General features: G+C 42.8%; 1 protein-coding gene across 2 annotated transcripts in view; it reads right to left on the bottom strand.

Annotated features, from left to right (window-relative positions):
• DGCR2 (DiGeorge syndrome critical region gene 2) overlaps nucleotides 1-20,547 on the bottom strand; it is a 37,164-nt gene that overhangs the window by 14,079 nt on the left and 2,538 nt on the right. For both annotated transcript variants that reach the window (XM_085238222.1, XM_085238223.1), the window contains exons 2-3: nucleotides 8,727-8,849; nucleotides 1,131-1,256 (exon numbers count right to left, since the gene is read on the bottom strand). In XM_085238222.1, the coding sequence (XP_085094348.1) occupies nucleotides 1,131-1,256; nucleotides 8,727-8,849 (249 nt within the window). The remainder of the gene's footprint in view (nucleotides 1-1,130; nucleotides 1,257-8,726; nucleotides 8,850-20,547) is intronic.

Raw genomic sequence — 20,547 nt, 5'->3', positions numbered from 1 at the left:
CACATTTAGATTTGAATCCCTTTAAGCATCTTTCCTCAGTCACCATTTCTATTTAAGAAGCAATGGGATTGTTTAAGATCTGCTGGTCATGCCACCAGGATGGAACTGAATGCAATATTAATCAAACTGCAGAACATTTTAGATATTGCTGTATCAGTTTCTAAACTGTTTTATTGTTCTCCACAAATGTGGCTAACAAGTTAGCTACTGGAATCCACAACAGATCAAAAGACCTATTTTAATAAACTTCTCCTCTCCTTCCCCCATCCTAAAAAAAATTAAAAAAAAAAAAAAAAATCAAAGAGATGAGATTTTACTTCTGTTAATCACTTGACTTCTCCAGAATCCCTCCATGCCTTCTTCTCTGCATGTTCCCTTCCTAGCTTGCCCCATCCATTCCTCCAAAGCAAATCAATGCCATCTCACTCCCAAATCACTGGATGATCCACGGAGCACAAAGAGAAAGAAGCAAGAGAGACTTAAGATGTTTGGAGCCTGAAGAGATTCAGAGACATCAGTTACTATGAGCCATCATTTGCGAGGAGAACAGCTGCAGAATATTTCTAAGTATTTAGATAAGGCTGGTACCAAGATGCAGACAGCAGCACTAGCAGTGATGCAGGAAAGAGGGCAGGATGTTACTGGAGTGGTATTTTGGAAGATTCCCAACTGATATATGGAAGTTAGATGGAGAAACCTATTCAGGCACCACACTCTTCCTCGACAGACTTTCTCTTCAGAGATGCAAGTGAAGAATTTCCTCAAGTTCCTCTCTTCCCCAAGAATACTATTCCTCTTTAAAAAGCTATGAAACTCATATCTGAGATGCACTTAGTTTATTTAAAAATACTATCAAAATGACTTCAAAACTAATTGATTGTTGCACAAAAACAAGACTGCAGAGGAAGCTGAGTACTCTGCATCTATCAGTCTGTTTTATAAACCATGCATTACAACAGCACACATATAAACGAAATGTACAAAACCCTTCAAAAGTACTGAACATGAACTAAAATTGGCTAAAAATCTATTTAAGAGAAAACCTATTAATTTTCTTTTAAGACAAATTAGTCGGAGTTGTTAAACTAATTAGCAGAAAGATGGGCCAGATTTCCCAGGCTGCAACTTACTGCTAAATCGGACAGGCTGTGCCACATTGACGGTGTGAAAGCGGGTCGTCTCTCCTCCTCTCCCTCGATTATGCCTGGAGTCCACATTCTCCTTCCCATGGTAAGTGCGCTGGTCCCCTGTCAATCCTAAGGACAAGAAGGAACAGTCAGGGAAAGATGGAACACAAAGCAGAGCTGATTTTACTAAGCTTTCTGTGGGTTTTAATTCAAGACAAACATATGATAAATAATAGGTAGGTAAGCAAAGATGATAGATCTCTGTAGTACCAGCCTGGCCATTTCACAAGGGACATAACTGAAATACTTACAGTTGAAAAGAACCAAAGTTACATTACACGAGTCCTGCAAAGATAAACATTTTGGCAGATTTTCAACTACTGCAGTTTTGCACAGATCTTCACACTTGTCCTTTTGGTTGCTGCAGCAAATGCACCATCCCCAGTGCAGTTTGTCTGCTCTCGTTTGCAGAGCTCCCCTCTCTCCAGCTGTGCACTCAAAGACACAGACAGCTTTCTCAGTGTATTTTCCAACACACTCTCTGAGATCTAAGACAAAACTAAAATCAGGAAAGGATTCACCTCAGCCAGAAGAACAAGGTGTTTTATTCCTTCTCAAGCTTCTAAATCAAATGTTTGCTCATTATTTCCAAAACAAAAAGTGCATAGGCCCTAACCTGGCTGTCAGGGATAGTGAATGTGTGCATGAGACAAGTGGACTCAAGAGCTCAGCAAAACACAGTGCAAGCTGTAATTCCAGCAAGGGGACCGGGGCATTCCAGGAGCAAATGCAGCACGTGGGTCAGGTGCTGTCACTGCCTCAGCCAGCACAACTAGCAAGTCCATAGGTAGTACAGCTGGAAGGGTGGGGAGAAGCCTTTGAGAAAGACGGAAATGAACACTAAGTTTAATGTGGAAATAAGAAATTAACCTAAAAGCAGAAAAATGAAGAATCTGAGAACGTAGGCATTGAAATAGCTACTTGTATGTCACCTCACACTAGTAGCTAATAGAACAGCACAAAGAGCCGTGCAGACAAATTTCTTATAAAAAGAATTAGCTTACTTCCTTTTAAAGCTGATTAGCTCTATGTACCCAGCTATGGTCCCAAATAAAAAGCAGCAACATAGGCTTCTTTAACAGGCTTATCTGTTTGAAATATATGAAAAACTACACTAATCAAACTTTCTCCTTTCAAACTTTAAATAGCAAGAGATCCACAGCAAATTGCTGATAATTTAAACACAGTTGGAGGCTGCTTGTTGTGTTACCCAGGGGACGGACCTCGAGAAGATCAACCATCAGACAATGTACTCCTTGGGACAAAGTGCTGATGAGAGCCTAGGAAGAGCAGAGTAGCTTTGCAATCATCTGGCACCAGCACACTGAGTTTTCCCCACGTTAATGGGATAAGCAAGGGATATTTGATTATCACGTTACCCAAGGAATTACATGTCCATGGAGATCACCCGTTAAGAAATGGCTGTGTGTAATGAACTCACGTGGCCTTACAGGAATAAAGTTGCAATCCCAATATTCAATATTAGGACGTACTATTTATCACAGGAAAGGAGTTAGTGCCAAGAAATTCAGTTAGTGTACACTTCAAAGGGCACAAAATGGAGAAGCAATTCAACAATGTGGACTGCTGATTATTTTTATTGAAGGCCAATCTATTTTTAGTTTTAGGATTGGACTGTTGTTAATCCCAGTGTAAATACTGCTGCTGAAACATTATGATCTTCAAAGTGATACTAAGACATTAAAAAAGCAAATCTTTAATTCACATTATTTTTAAAGTCTTTACATAATTAACGTAGTTTGCTGTATCGAAGATGAACCAAACTCAGCATGGGAAGCCCAATTTTCCCAAGGCATTAAATGGTAAGATGTAAAGCAAAAGAACCAAACAAGAAGCATTAGTCCCCTTTCTGAAGTGCAAGCAGATGCAACACCATATGGCTGACCCTCCACGGCTAAACAGAACGCCCACAAGTACTTAACAATTTAACTCCGCCAGGAATAAAAGGAGTTCATAGGTTTTAATATGCAAGATTAAGAAAGGGTTACTTGGGTTAACATCTTAAACTGACACAATTTATGGCAGACGCCTTGAAAAATCCACAGCTCACACAAAGTGAGCCCAATCAAACACAAGCCAAGAAGGAGACCATGGCTCCTTCCCCAGCGCCCATGCTGGCAGCCCTGCTATTGAAACAAGGCAGAGCTCTGGAGGCACGCAGCACCACAAGTCCTCCTTCATGCCCAGCGCTGTCAGCTGCTTAATAATTTGGAGCTCTTCAAATACAAAATTGTTCAGATTTGACCTGAATTTCCTGTCTCTGAGAAAAGCAAGATGACAATTTTTTCCAGGGCAATAAAGAAAGACCACGCTAACAAGCCTGCAAATTACTCAGCTGTCTTGAAAAGCAGTTGCAGATTCAGATGGCAAAGGTGTAATTGGGCTGGTTTGCTATTGTGCTGTTGTAATATGCAACAGAATCATTTTCTGTGTGCTTTGCTGTTCCTGTTTCCTTTATTAAAAATATTTATATCTTTAGAAGGAATAGTGCCATGAGCTAAGCTTTCAGATAACAGCCTAAGCCAGAAGGCCACAGCCTATGTTTCATCAGTGTTTGAAAAAGGAAAACATGCATTTTTAGTGCTTACGTGCACAGTTAATATTCTGAAAGTTATTAATTTAGGGAAGATGAGCTTCTTCCCAAATCCTTCCTTTTCTCAATACTAAACACACAAGGGATAGCAGCAACGGCAGTATTTTCCCCAGCCAAGACAACAGCTTTATGTTCTGACTATTCAAGAAAAGGGATTTGCATGGTAGTTAGTGGGAAGGGCAAAAATGGGTTTAGGGGAAGACCCGTGAGACACAGCTTCTCTTTTCCCTTTGCAAAGCACTGCATACAGGCCAGGAACATCCTCCAGAGTGCTTCCAGGTGGATCAGGCCATGATTAGCATTCACGCAGCTCCTTCCAATTTACAAACAGTCGCTAATTCACTCTAGCATGTTTATGGGCTGAGTAATATACCATCAGGAAAGTTGCCCAACGTGTCTGATTACATGACTGTTTTCAGCTGTTTCAAACTTGAAGCTACCTATTTAGAAGGAAAGCTTGCCATGCTGGATGGCTCCTACCACATTTTATGGCAGTAAACTGTTTCAGATGTGAATCAATACCACTCACAGTTTTTCAGAACAAAAGTGGAGAATTTAGAAGAGGGAAGTATTTTGCTTATACTCTACCTTTTAGCTGAACAAGACTTGGCACTTCTGACTGCAAAATGCAGCCCTGAAAACTCACAGAGAAAGCTCTATCTCACGCACACAAGTTTTGTTATTCCTCTTGGGAGCAGGGGTTCACAGAGGGGACAAATGCCATCAGGTTAACAAACAAGGGCTTGTCCACTATTCTGAGTTAAGCTGTCCATTTTTCCACATATACCCACAGCATTTACCCACAAGAGCTTCCTTAGATGTGCCCTCCAGCAGCAGGGAATGCTCCTCTTCTGCACCTCTCAGTGTCTCTATCCTTCAAACCATGTGAAAAGATGCAAAAAGCCAAGCAGTGCAGAAGGAACGTGTGCTGAGAACACACAAAAGTGAGCTGGCAGAAGCTGAGCCAGGACCAGGCTGGAACAGAGGCACGCCAGGCAGCGCTGCAGGGGGGAGCAAACACAGCGCTCAGCTCAATGGCAAACATCGCTCAGGGGAGCTGGAAGCTGCAAGCTACCATACAGACCCAAGTCTCCTTTGTAGGAAAAAAGGGCGGACAAGAGACTGACTGTCAGGAGCCTGAAGTATTAAAAGAAGTATGTGTAGGGTCAGGACTCATGCAGGGGCGATTTCTGGGATCTGGGAAGCTGCACTGTTTCCCAGAGTTCCTGTGCCACAGCAAACAAGTCACTCCAGCCAAGCACTTCATGAGGATGGATGTACCATTAAGACAGGTCTGTTCTGCAGCTGCAATTAAAAGCAACAGGAACTATACTTGAAGCAAAGGGCATGCTGCCTAGCACTGAGCACTTGGGAAGACAGGCTTCTGACACTTTCTTTTGGACACTCAAAACACTAGACCTGGAATCTTTGCATTTCCATCACAAACAGGGAATTCCAGCACATCTCTCCATTCACTGTATGTCAAAATGAAGTATGAAAGCTACCTTCTTCCCTAGGCCTCAAACTTTCTCTCCAGTATATTACCTACCGAACCTTTAGAAAGCTTTTAATTCAATCTGGTAATTCAAGGGGTGAGAGAGCTTCAGGATTAAATCCAATTTCACACCTAAAGATTTGGAAATGTACTTCAAATGTCCACAGAGAGGGGTGATTCCTCTCAGGTCTGCCAGCTCCACTCTTTGCTTTATCACTTGTACCAGGCTGGGAAATAGATGAAACAACCCAGCATCCAGCTGTACTGTGTACCAGTCAAATCCATGGAGTGCCCTGACAGTAAGGAGCTCAAACACCACAGGGAAAGGAAAAATGAAGCATCAGCATGGCTTCAGAAAAGGCGTGCAATAGATCAGGGGCTATTTGTCATTGTTTAGCTTTTTAAAAAGGTAGGGGGGGAAAGGAGATGTACTAAGAAGTACATAAATGCTAACAGTTTAAAGATCTCAGTATGGAGTAGTTCATAATATGTGAACAAACACTCCAATTAAGGAAGGAAATGAAAGACTAACCAACGGAAATGCTTTTCCCAATATATCATTAAGCAAAGAAGCATAGGGTTGGAACACTTTTGGAAGGAGTGTTGAAGCTTCCTGGCCATGAGGCAAACTGAAAGTCAGGTGATAATTTGTGGAAGAAGAATACACTGTATGAGCCACCTCAGCTGGAAACACCTTCCTTCCCGTAAAACTTTTGGCTGTGTATTTTGTATACATGTGGTATGACAAAAAAAGTCATTAAATATACTTATTCAGACTGTCTATGAATGAACGTCTTACCTCTTCATGTTCTGGAGAAGATGTTAAAAGAAGTGATCCTAACAAAGAAGTATTAGGGTTTGGGATGTTCCCTGTACTTAAGACAACACACAATCACCAAACAGTTTTATTACTGGATCATTCTCTTAACTCAGGAGGAGATTCATTACTAACATGAAAGACATCAGGCTGAAAAAACGTGAATGGTGCCAAATAACTTTCAATGGCCTTATATTAAATCACTGCAAATGGCAAAATGACAAAGCAGTCATTGAAACACACCCTCATCAGAATCACACAAACCTAACTCACCACCACTGATGTTTTCCGAGTTGCTCATGTTGAAGGGTGCCATTAGCAGCTCAAAGGCTGAAAAGTGAAAAGCTCTGCAATCAGACTCAGAGCCCTTTCTTGCAAGCTTTCTCTTAATGCTTCAGAGAGATTTCATCCCTTTTAATTTGAAGACGTTTTAATTCTCCAAGTTTCACAAGCCCAAGTGGCTTCACTAACTTGTTCTTTTAGTGTTTGGTCTGCCTTTATTGAAATTAAGAACCTTAATTACTAAGGATTTAAATTTAGCTGAATCATCTCACAATTACTCATTTGAATCCAAAGGTATTTTCTAAATTTAAAGCTGCATCATCTCTTGTTAATTCAGTGGCCAAAGAAGAAAGTTATCACTCCTGAGTATGACTTTGTGCTACTATTATTAGTTGCTTTAGTTTCCCAATCAATGTCTCAGCAGTCGGTCTGTCCCATGACTGCTTAGTTTCCCCAGCCTGAGAAATACATGCTCTTCCAAGCCTAACTTGGCCTCAGCAGCATTACTTGAATAATTTTGTCTGTCCTTCTTCATACTCCAACACACCATTCACATGCACAGCAGCACACAAACTCGTCCCTGCTCTCTGCAGTTCACACAGCATGTGCCCTTCAACACCCATTTCAGCTCACAATGGTGCCCCACTGAATTTCTGTCACAGGTATAATAGAGTTTTATGACCTACACCAGTAGTTCCTGTTCCTCTGGTTTGCTGGCTGCCTCCTTGCGTTACTGTGCAAATATCTCAGCTCTCGCCGCACCCAGCTTGCTGGCTCCTTTAACTTCATACAGCCTTTTCCACCAATTACTTACCAATTAACTTTTTCATCAAGTGGAGCACTTTCCTTCTCTATGCTTTTCATCATTTTCCCCCCTCATACTCTCTATGCCAGTTACTCTCCTCTTCCTGCATACGAACATAGAGATGAATCAAGTCTCCCACAAATTCGCTGACACTCCTTGAAGGCCTTCCCACCATGTCAGGCCAGACAGTTCAACGAGACCTACACCCAAACCAAAGGCTGAGTCCATCCTCTGAGAAATTGCACTTCTATCAAATCCTTACCCTAGCCTTACACCAAAACGCTCTTCAAAGATCCGTCAATGAGTCCTCATCCTCCCATTGCAAACGTCGTGCAACAGCTTAAGATTGCTGACTGATACAGTAGGCAAACCATCATTCTGGACTAATGGAATATTTCAGTATCAGTGCTTTTTGAGTAAATCCAAACATTAATGTGACTTTTTACCCAACTATTGACTTTCATTGACCTCCAGAACTTGTAGCTCTTCATATTTGGTCAAAAATAGCTAAGAAGGAGGAAGAATAACAGCACAACTATAAAAGCATCTGTCTTTAAGGACATCCACATCCTGAATAACAACCTCAAACAGAAGCTGCATTAATGGCATGGCTTAATTTTCAGAAACTAGGAAGTTCCTCTCCCCACTCCCTGCAAACATACCCACTCACAGAAACCAGCCAAAAGCCTTCCAAAAAATAATTTAAAAAAAAGGCACTGAACACATTCTTTTCATTATCTGTGTGCAGCACACAGTGGGGAGAAGGCTAACGAGTGTGCAGCTTCAAACATTGAGTGTTACATTTACTTTACTATTTCCACTTAAAAAAAAAACATAACTATTTAGAACAGCTTGTTCCTGCAAAATACCAATGTTACTATTTGGTAGCACCTCTGCAACTAAAATAGCTTAAAACTCACAATGATGACAGACAGACCGAATGCTGTGATATCAACGTGATTCTCTACAAGCAAATTAAGTACCTCAAAGGCAAAGAGCTTCGTAAAACAGTTTTTGAACACAGCTTAGCCATGCTGTAGAGGTAAGAGTTTTGAATTGTGCCACAGTTAAATTCTAAGCTATGCTTTCAGATTCTCAGCTTCAGCAGAGAACTGTTGCTGGCAGTAGGCCCCCGAGAACATGCATTAGCTCATAAAGAGTAAATACCACAGTTTGTTTGGCAGAACAAAGTTCTCCACTTAAGCGCACGAATTGTAATCGGAACAGGTAGCAATAAAAGAAGCTCTTTACCTAGTCCAGCAATGTCACTAAGTACAGCCTGAGCGATGCACTCACGCAACCCAAACTGTAATTCAGAACTTAACCTCAGGCTTACGTGTCATCTCAGTTTAATTGCAACATGATTTTTCTCCGCGAAGAAAGTCTCTTTTTCAGACTTGAAACCTTCCTCGCTGCCAGCACATCTACAGACTGTCAGCACCAAAGTATGATGCAGTCAACTGAAAAAATGTTTGTAGAGTAAGCCACACAAAAAGATAAGGTGGTGTTGGGTTGAGCAGCCTTACCTGGACAGTCAACTTCATCGCTCTCGTCCTCGCAGGTGGGCCATCCATCGCACTGCCAGTTGGAAGGGATGCACTGGATGGTACCACTCCGACACGCAAACTGCCCCGGGGTGCAGCGGAGCTCTGCAAAAGAAGAAAGTTGTGTTTTGTCTCAAATGTAATATATTCTTCTAGGTCTAAATATACATAAATTGGTCACTGTGTAATGCCTGCTAAATGCTGCTTAGCTTCAGATCACTTCCATACTTTCAACTGGATGTTTGCAGCTCTAACAGACAGGAGGGCCTGCTTCCAGGGTTTGAGAAAGAATTCTAGCACAAAGCCATAGGAAAAATTTCCTAATTAAAAATATACATTAGATCTAACTGGCAGATTTCTGGTTTGTGCAGTCACAGACATTTCAATTCAGCTCTCTCTATGAAATGCAGTGCTCTGATCTGCCAGTTGCTACTGCTGTACTACCCTCACCCAAAAAGAATACGGGTATCACTGAGAGGTAAGCTTTCCACTTATGAAATACTAGCAAGAATACAAGTTGATCATGTTAGAACAACATATTCTCTTCGGTTTCTAAAATGGATTTTCAAGACAATTACACTATAGTGTGTCTCACTTCTGCTCCTTCCACATACCTGCAGATAAGCTGGTATCTCTAACAAACAGAAGGAAGGCAAATACACATTGGCAAAGCCTTCCCAAGCCCAGCTCCAGACTGAGATGAGAGTTGTGGGACCCAGAAGCAGCCAAGAGCAGTGTTCCCTACTTGCATCCTACAGGGGACTAAGATAGCTTGCTCACTTCTCAGAACTGAGGTGTAAAAACACACTATGGCAGCTTTTAAGTGCTGCCATTACACAACAAACTCACAACACAATTTCCACTCCAGTCACTACATACACCAGGACCCACTCAGACATGATCTACAGTCCAATGCAATTTAGAGCCATATGACAAAAGTACTTGTAAAACAATTTCCATATTGCTGAACCTGATTTCAGTTTCTAGCTTAAGCTCTGTTGTAGAATTCACACCTATCAGCACATCCTTCAAAAGAAACTGCCAATATCTGCAAACATGCAATGCCTGCTCCTACAACAGCACTGCCTACTTGCCATCATTATTCTGTCAGTCCTAATTAGCATTATAAAAAGTATGATTTTTCAAAGCTTTTTATGTATATACTCCAATTCCATCTATCAAAAGCCAGAACCTAATAATTCAGCTTAAATTTGTGTCCCTCAATATCTTTCAGGAATATCTCACCTTCACTGCTCCATCACAGCACATCCTTCTGCACTGCTATAGGATACTGATAACGTGCTCTCCTAGGGCAAATCCTCTTCACACCTCACCCACTTGGATCATAGTCAGACCACAAAATGGCTGAGAACTGCAGCAGACTCCCAGCAGCACAGCTCAATCACAGAATCATAGAGTGGCTTAAGTCGGAAGGGAACATAAAGCCCACCCAGACCTAACCCTGCCATGGACTAGTTGCTCCCCCAGCTCAGGCTGCCCAGGTCCCATCCATGGCCTCGGGCACCTCCAGGGATGGGGCATCCCCAGCCTCTCCAGGCAGACCTCATCGCCCTAAGTGAAAAACTTCCCCTTAACATCTAATCTAAATCTCTACTCTTTCAGTTTAAAATTGTTCCCCCTTATACTATCACTAGGATGGCAGCTTGTTTTCCCACATTTGTGCAGCATCAGCACGGAACATCAGGTTTCTTAACTTATGGCCATTCCAAGCAATGAGCCGCTGGTAGATGTTTTCCCATACAAGACTGCTTTCTGCCCAGCTGCAGGTCTCCATTACACTACATGTAGTCTCTGCACAGATCCATACATGCCACTACTGCTGTAAGTACAATTACACACAGCTGGGTCAGGTAAATAATGACACTGTCCTGAAATCACAGGCATTAAAATAAGCCACCTACATGCCATAATGTTGTTGCTTCCTGCGTTACAGACACTCCTCTGTGAACAATGTGTGTACATGGGGTGTACAAACATGTTTACGAAGGCAGGGCCCAGTGCAAAATGAAAAGCTCTGTGTTCTGAAAACACTGTCAATATCATTTCCTGTGCTCTTAGCCCCGAGCCCACATCTCTCTGCATTAGTCAAGCACCCAATTCACCGTGAGGTCTCTGGAAGAGTTTCCTCTAAATCGTTTTGCTTCTATTTGTTGCCTGCTGTGGTTCAACACAAAGACAAACAAGATGCAATCATTGAGGAAATCCAAGCGCCTTACCAAATGAGCTCATTCCCCAACTGGACTTACCTAGCACCTCCTTGGCCATCAATTCCAAAGGCTGGTTCTCTCCAGCCAAGCCGTTGCAGCTGTTGGAGGACCAGGAGGGCACACCAGGAGCACAGCAGCATGCTGCATCCTGCAACATCCCCTGCCCAGCTCTGTGTAGGACACACATCAGCACCAGCAAACAAAAACACAACACAATGCAACCCTCCAGCTTTCTCAACTCAATTCCTTTGGCATTTGTTGGGAAGAAGGGAAGCAAGCGCACAATGGAAACAGCATCACTCGTAGTTCTCTACTACACATAGTATAAACTGACAGGTTTTGTATCAGCTCTACAAACTTAACATACAGCACAGTATTATGTTCCTATATGCCAATACCAATTTTTGAGGACGCATCATCAGATATCCCAGTGCACCCACTGGAGTCACTCACCCAAGGGAAGTCCTGCCAAAGCTGGCTGTGAACCTGAAATTTGAAACTTAAAACAAAACTCACTTCTTAATTCATCAAGCACCACAAGCAAGGCAGTAAGTTAGTTTAAACAGTGCCATATAAACAAGTCGTCAATTCCTTCAGCTGCCTAATATTTTCTCTAAGTTAGCAACAAAATCATCAGGACTTTTAATAATACAAAAATCCTAGTTTCCTATGGGAAGCAGTTTTCAAGGCAGCTGTTTATGCTTCTACAGAAAACTTTTTTTCCTGCAAAGATGTTCCCAATTCTGTCCCGAATTCCAGCACAGCTGTACAGGTTTCATGCAGTGAGCACCTTTTCTCCATTATAAAACGATGCAGGAAGTCCTTCCAGGTCCAATTATCTCATTTAATCTGAATAATCAAGAATGTTTTCCTTCTGGGGCCTGAGCACAGGCAAGTCCTGGTGCATGGCTCCAGCTGTGTGCCGCCCTGGGCCCTATGCTAACTGCAGCCTGTGTTTTCTGCTTCAAGTCTTCCAGAGGTGCATTTGGACAAGCACACCTCCTACTTTCATTTTAAATAGAACTAATTTCTTACTCATCTCTCTCCTTTTCTATGCAGAAAGCATAGGGACAAGTAGTTACTCACAGAAGTGTTATAACTGAAAGTAAGGCTGAGAGGATCTAAATTCAGAACCCGCAACACAGTAAATCTCATTGAGAGCTTCCAATATCAAATCAAGACCATAACAGCCACAAGAAACAAAGTGCTGATTCAATACAAGTTCACCTTGCTAGTTCACTTTTCTGAATGAATTTGATGAGGTCGCTTTGAACCAGCAAGCTTCATGTCAAATCTGACAGCATTTGTCCACATTCATTTCAAGCTGTGTCAGCTACAGCTTTTCCTCTGCCACCACTGCCAGCCCTCAGTGTGGCATGAGGACCTCAACCCAGCTGCCACGAGGGCCGCCTGCATGAAGGCCCAGGACACACCACCACAGCGGTGGGAGAAGTGGCAGAGCTGGAAATAATTCTTTGGGAAGGGCAAAAACCATCAAGCTCTAAAAATTTTCAACCGAGAAACAGAAGCCAATTACACGTGGGCCCAAACGGGCACCTTTCTGGCTACAAGCACTACAGAGCCATCAACACCCTTCTGAGAAAATAAACCAGTGGGCAACTATGAATGCTTTGCTACCGTCTTACAGGGCCATCTACGTTCCCTCAATTCGAGACTGAGATAGAGAAGAAAAGAAACTCAGCCCAACAAAATTCTACACCAGAGGCCGTGCCTCAGGCACGTGTGTAACAAACACCTCCTGCAAAGCACTTGTGAGCACAATGAAGCTTTCAGAATCTAAATTCCAACCAAGACACTGCTGTTTACCATCTACAGGATCTACTGAAAAAACGGGCTACCTGAAAGCAGAATCTCCAAGCCAGAAATGTGCCACTGACACACTCCCTCACTTTTAAGCCACGCATTCCTAATGCAGACCCACCATCCACAAAGTGGTGCAGGAACCCACAGCCTTGGCAGCTCCCAGTTGAAGAGACGGGCACATGTATGAAGCGATGCAGCTATTGCTCTGAACCAAAGCCCAAAAACATACCACTCATTTCAGGAGAAAGCTCTGATATAAAGATTAAACTCTGACTGCAGTCACTGATGATGCGGGACTGAGTTGCTATGATTTAATTTCTCATTAATTTAGAGATTCATCAGCCAGTAAAGTCTGATACATTAAGATACTCTTTTGGCAGCCAACAGTACGGATGGAAGCCAGCTTTTAGTGTTTACACTCCTAGCATTTGAATCTGTTTCATTCTGAAGACAAAGAAATGCCATTCTTCATCTCCTATGCTAATTGTTCTTGTCTGCTGTGATTCATTTGTATGGAAATTAAAATTTGATTAAATGCACAAAGCCAGCATTTATTGTTATTTCTATTATAAACTATTACTGTAACTGAAAAGACAAGCTCACATACAAAGTCATGTACTTGAAGCTGTAATGAACAATGGAAGCTGTGTGTACTTCGTGTACATCGCTTATTTTGCTCAGGTTTCTCAAGACTGGACCTGGCAGATCTTCACATTTGTTTACAGACTGAAGGAAAACAAAACTGCTTCCTGCTTTCTCAATATCAGAGTTGCTCGTTGCATCAAACCAGATGAATCAACCTGCAAGAAAATATTCTGAAGACGCAATTACTGTTATTGAAAGCTGATTAAGCAGTAAGGAAAACACTGGCTACAAGTGCTTTGGCCAGGAGCTCTTCTCATTCAGATTTTCTTCAACCTGTCCAACAGGTCTTACTTATATTTTATGAGAGCAAATCTACGTGCTTTAGATCTGTACTTACATGTCCCACTATCATTTCATATTTTGACACACTTAAGAATAAATCTATTAAAATTGAAAATGGCTTTTTTCTTATGACTGATTCTGTGTATCTTGACCCATGCTAAGCTTTACGAGCACAATTAGTTCATGGCATCTCTCATCAGAGCCAAATACAACCAGCACCTCAAAATCAGAAATCCCAAAGTTCCTTGTTCCCGCTAAGTGGATTTGTAACTTCCAATAAATAAATAATACACATTACAGGCATTGCAGTTCTCTGCATGACCTCAGCATGTAGTTTTGTAAAGTAATTAAAACTGTGACAGCGCTCCAGCTGAAAACTGTAAATTCTAATGAATAACTAATGAGCATTCTGTATTACTCAGTGTTCTGTCATACTGAGTTATGCTAAATGATCCTAAAAATCCATCAGAAGATTTCACATCGCATTCAGGAATGTTAGCAGCCCGCTTCCCCTCATCCCCTCCAGACCCATCGATGTTATACCTACACCCGCATGAGCTTGGAACTGACCCAGTTTCTTCCTGCTCACAAGTGTCGTTCACTCCGATTCATTGTCTGTTCTTTGTCTGCAGGGTAGATTCAATGCCAGTAAGGATTAAAAGAAAAAAAGCACACACAGCCACACAACCTTAGGCAGTGCAAGAGACCCGGCACTCAGCCAACCCAACATCGGAGCGTCTTGAGTGGGAACCCTGGCTGCGATTGCTTAGGCTAAGAAAATACAGACTTTGTGTTTTATCACTGTGGACACTTCTTCCTAATACTGACACAGAAAGGGGGAAAAAAAGCAATTCTCAATTCTTCAGTACTGCAAAAACTCAAGTAGCAAGCTTTGCTTTCTGTTGAACTTTGTTAAAAGACTATGAATCATGCAATGCAGCACCACAGACTGAAAACTGCTTTATTTTCCTAACAGTGATGATAGCAGCTAAATAACAGGCTTGTTTTTTTGGTGGGTTCCCCTTCCCCCCCCCTCAAGAAACGGCTATATTATGATAATAAGCAGATTAGCTGAAGGGAAGAGCAAGATACAGCTCTGGCACAAAGAATCACTGGCTACAAAGCCAAAACCACAGGGACTCAAGAACCTTTAATATGGCTCAGAATTAAAGCCTACGTTTCCATTACACTAACAACCTCTTTCAGGACTTCAGCTGTTCTATGAAGACTAAAGCAGGACTTCATGTTTAGTTCAGCAGCATCAAGTGACCTATGTCATGCAGCACCAGAGCCTGCCTGCACATCCTCAGTTTTCCACCCAGCTGAGATAATTCTGAGCTCTAGCTTCCAGAGGGCCCTGGCCTGCTGCTCCACCAGCCTATGTTTGTTGGAACACACCTAAGAAGAGATGCAGAGGATCTAAGGATACCCAAGCACTGTGTGCCATTGCCTGGGAGCTGCCTACCAGAACTACCCACAGAAATGCAGGCATGTCAGATTAGTGCCTCTCCTCCAACCTGCTGCATCCTCAGGATTAGAGAAGAACACAAACTATGAAGCCTTTCTGCAGGAAGAGGTAAGGTACAATATCTGTGCTTACGCAAAGCCTTATTTACACTTAACAAGGCTCACGAGGGAAAGCATCTGTATTCCCTGGGGCAAAATAAACTGTAAGCATTAAAAAAAAAAAAAAAAATCCAGCAAAGCAAACAGTTACTCAGAGAAATAAGAGTTTTCCATAAAGGAAAGGAAAACTTCAACCCAAAGTTCTACATGAACAGCATTAATATTTTCTTTAGATCAAGTTTCAACAAGAAGAGCATTCAGATGAAATGTGATAAGAGCAATTCAAGAACTATCAGAGCAATCAAGGCTAATTTGTAACCACCCTTAAACTGAAAGTAGGAACTGCCAGATTGCAAAGATATTAGGAAGCAGCTCCATTGACTTCCAACAGGACAACACATGTTCCCACCTTGTGGAAAAACAAAACAAAACAAAAGCTAACGTCACTGTTTCTCTCAGTACAGGATTCATATCCCCAAATTTTCAGCATGTGAGCAACCCAAACAAATGCAAAGAAAACACATCATTTAAGGTCAAACATGCATTAAGGATACCTTGCTGCAATAACCTTTAATGCCAAGCAAGTAGGTAGTAAAATCCTACATGTGAAGCTAGGCACTTTTAATGACACTGCTGTCCAAAAACTAACCCCACTTCTTAATTTTAAATCTTGAAAATTACGGCCTCAAACAACAAGGGGAAACAGGAGGTTCTCTATGCAGATAAGCACTGTTCGAATGCAGCCCAGACTACAAAAACCTCCGGCTCCTGCTTCATTTCTCTCTTCACGTCTTGCACAGGACTTGATGTGCAAGCACCTAGAGCACTTAAAAGCAAAAATTTGATACACAGAAACATTCTGATCTGGGATACTGAGAACACATTCTACCCTTTGCAAAGTAGCTGCTGCAGTAGCTGTCACGCAAATGGTCGTGCTTTGAATAGCATTCCGTGGACCCAGCGGAGCCCAGCACGGCAGGAATGCAGCCCGTGTTGGTCACCGCCGCATCTGTCCACACCACGTGTGATACCATGCACTCCCATTCTGCAGTAAAACAAGGGCCTGGGCAAGAGTTTCTTGTATCAAAACACGAGGATTAATTACCCACATCCCACCTGATCGGGCTCAGAAAGCCACAGATGGACACTGATACAGCACAGTATCCTTGCACAGCTTCTCTCCAAGCTACTGCCAGAACTGCGGGTGCTCCTGGTTAGGTCTGCTCTTGGATGTCACTGCTGTAAGACTCCCGGGTTTGGTTTTTGGCTTTGCTCCTTAATCAAGTAAAACATGTTACTCTTAAGTCAGAAGGAATCCTTTTCATTTAAATTGCTAATGAACTTGAGTACAGACAAAGCAAATCCATATAAACGAATCCTGCAGGACAACCCACTGTGTTATTCAGAGTCCCTCCCCAACACTGGAGCAGAAGCAAAGCTCACCACCCACCACCCACCTCCCCTCTCCAATTTTATGAAAATAGGACCAAAAACCTCAGTAAGCATAGTCAAATATTCACATAACTCATCCACAGCCAATTCTACATTTCCATGCACTAGTCAATAAACACAGTGGAAACCAAATATAACGCTTAGATCAACCAAATTTAATTTTAATTAACTAGGAAGCTGAGTGCTATTTTGTTTAGCTTTACTTAATGAGGCAACTATCAATTCCTATTAAGCTTGAGAAAATTTGTATTTCTCAATAATCTAAATGGTAGGCATCAAACACTGACTATAACCTCCTCAGCAGCTCCATATAACGAATACCATTAAAACGCTGTTCATCAAATACAGAATGAGAGGACTGACCCTTTAGCACAAAGCTGAAATTAAAAGTTTCACAGGAAACCACAACACACCAGAGATCTGACACTTTGGGGAATGCAGATTAAAGGTTCATCCCCCTCACGTATGTAAGTCACTTGATTGCTGGAATTCTGCTGCAGTCATCAGTGCCAACCCAAGGAGCTGAGAGTTCTCATCAACCCTCAACAAGTTCTCCACCAACTGTACAGTGAGTGCAATGCATGGGTTTGTGCCTGCCATGCACAGACGTTCCATGATACACAAACTCCCCCAGGGCAGCCAGCAGCACCATGGTAGTGCCAGGCACCAACCCACACTTGGCACCAAGAAAGAACTGCTGGCCCTGGCACCAGAACAGTCTTGGAAACTGGCAAACAGTTCCCTAAAACTGCAGCGTATGGGGGACACATGCACAATACTGTACTTGGGCAGGAATCATATGCTGCAGCTGCAAAACAAACAACACCCTGCCAGCCAGCGTGACCGAAGGAGGCTGTGTTTGGAGGCTCTGCCACAGGAGCCAGGAGAAGCTTGGCTCCTTGGGGAGCTGCCCGTGTTCCCCTGCTTCTGTTGGAGCCAGGAAGGTGGACTGCCCAATTTCTCACACCTTCCAGGTTGGTTTTCCAGCATTCACTGGGGGATTTTACCTCTTTCATTCTCAGTATCTAAAGTTCTGAACTCTTTGAACCAGCTGTGTCAATCCCCAGCTCTTAAAAAGGTCTGATGGCCCTTCCACAACCGCTGTGCCTACAGCAGCACTTCTCCATGGCCTCGCCTTGCTCTACTCCTGAACCCACTGCGGGGACACAGAAGTCACGTCCATCAGAATCCCCTTCTGCTCTACTGCTTCCGAGAATCCCAGCCGTGCACACAAGGCACTGTCTGCCCGCAGGCCCTTGCTCCTCCTTACTGCACGGGCACAGCTAGCAGCAAGCCTACACGCACCCCAAAGTTTGCTTTACAATTGGGAATGACCAATCTCACCGCATCACAGCTGCTGCTCATACCGTTGGCCTTGTCCCCTCACCGACAGCGGCTGCAAGGAAGTTTTTAAACCCAATAACCTCGCTTACAGCTCAGAACAGCAACAAACAGCAGAGCAGCAAGACACCAGGAAAACAGAACACTGATACACAGCAGGATGAGAGTTAAACAACAATTGGAACATTGAAAAATGAGGGGCTGAGCGGGGGGCAGGCCTGCGTGCAGCAGCATTGGCAGAGGAGGTGCAGTGAAAACCTTCTGCCTTGCACCAAGCCCTCACCAGGGAGTTCAGCTGAATTCAAACACAGGGACTGCAGCTAGCAGCAACATGGAGCCCAACAAACATTACTCACCGCAGCTTTCTCCAAGGTAGAGACAAGGAACAAAAGGCAAAATCAGAGCTTCTATTTGCTAGCTGATGCAATCTCTCTAGGAGAGAGGAACGCTGTGCCTTGGCCACATTTTATGACTGATCTATTTCGGTCTTCAATTGAACCAACTGATACAACAGAATTAGTCAAAAACAAACAAATTCAACCCCAGCATACAAGTTTTGCTGGGGGTCTTTTCAGACTCCTAATTAAGGAGCTCTGTTTAAGAGCTACACCTTTAGATCAACAAGAAGGAGCTGGCAGCACAAACACCAAGTACTGTATGGCCCCAAGGCCCCAGCACTGCTCCTGCACAACCTTGCAAACCTCCAGCCATGCGCACCAAGCAGCACAGCAAGAAGTGCAGATCCTAAGCCAAGGCTGTGTGGTGTTCGATCAGACACCTCGCAGCACCAAATCTGCCTAAGCACCGCCGATCAGATAAAATGCACTCAATTTCTAGGAACCAATCTCAGGTATAACAGAATTACTTCCTCTAGCTAGCCCTGAGGTGGAGGAAAAAAAGCTCCAAGAACAACTCTATTGGCTTTTAGCTGCCTGATAAATGCTGTAACAAGAAAGCCCAATGACCTACATTGACAAGCCTCTGTACTATACCACTATTACAAAATCCAATACAAAGCCTGACCACGTTTAAGTGTTTTCCATTAGCAAGCAGACTATCTTGTTAAATATGAAAACATGTTATTGTCTTTAGCAATGATCTTACTTAATCCACTAGACAACATTCCCCAGGGTGTCGTGCCGATCATCTCAGACTGTTTAAGTTCACAATATTACATAAGGACCCCCAAACCTTTGCTTTACACTTGTGTAATGGGATGTTGACAGAAACAGGAACTTTCTACACATCCTCAAACTGTGCTGCAAAACCAAATTCTTGGTTTCCATCTCTGCTGCTTTTTAGACAATTGAAAGAAATGAATGAGTGCCTAAACCCAATTTAGTTCCAGTACAACGTGACCCTGTTAAAACATTGCTGAAATATTTCTTCACATAAAAACAACAGCTCTCAGCCGGCGAGTTCAATAACCTGAAGCAGATGTTGTGAGGCGTCCTGAAAAAGACATGAAGCCCAGCTCCAACATGGCAAATAGCTCAAAAAACGAGGTCTGATCACTGGATACAGTCCATTCAGTGCATACTTAAAAGAAATATTCAGGTAGCCATTCCCTGGGCACCCATCTAGTTGCAAAGGTCTGACACGCTGATCTTCAGTGCACATGAGTAGCTTCCAAACATCAGGAGAAATGCTTTACTAAGAAATAAAAAATAAAATAAGAACAAAATAATAAATAAGGAACATTCAATAATGCATTAAGGAGGGAGTTTTTCACACAGAGGGTGACACACTGGAACAGGTTGCCCAAGGAGATTGTGGATGCCCCATCCCTGCAGGCATTCAAGGCCAGGCTGGATGTGGCTCTGGGCAGCCTGGTCTGCTGGTTGGTGACCTGCACATAGCAGGGGAGTTGAAACTGGATGATCTTTGTGGTCCTTTTCAATCCAGGCTATTCTATGCTTAAAAAGAAGCTACTGCTCAAAATAAGCAGTTTACGGTCAAAAAGGGAGAAAAAGAGAAAAATTTTGGGACAAATTCAAGCTGAGATTCTCAAAGGCATAAAAGGGCCATTAAAAGCCTACTGGCTGAGAAAAATGTAGCTGCCCATGGTACCTTCAGGAATCCACATCTCCACAGCCAGAGCTGATGTCACAGCCTGCAGGGCGCACCCAAGGTTGTTAGTGATGGTAGCTGCGTAAAGCAGACTTTTGTCATCAACACAGAAAAATTGGCAAAACAAAGAGAAAAGGAAATAGAAATGTTCCTCTCTCAGTTTACTAACAACTATCTCACCCTAAATGCAGAAAAAAATAAGTCCATGTAAAATCACTGCCTTTCAGCTTCCCTGAAAAGATACTACAGTTGAGGAGGCTTAAAAGAAGGTTTTATTTATCTGAAGAGCACAGCAAGAACACGGATACAAAGCTAGTGTCAAATTAACATGGAAGTACAAAGAGGAGTCTGATTCGCTGGGACTGAATTGTGAAGGGACTACACATTCATCTCAG

This window comes from Meleagris gallopavo, chromosome 17, assembly GCF_905368555.1.
Source record: "Meleagris gallopavo chromosome 17, MGAL_WU_HG_1.1, whole genome shotgun sequence".
In the NCBI taxonomy this organism is placed as follows: domain Eukaryota; kingdom Metazoa; phylum Chordata; class Aves; order Galliformes; family Phasianidae; genus Meleagris; species Meleagris gallopavo.
Note: the sequence above shows the minus strand (reverse complement) of the source record. Positions and strands in the feature narration are given on the sequence as shown.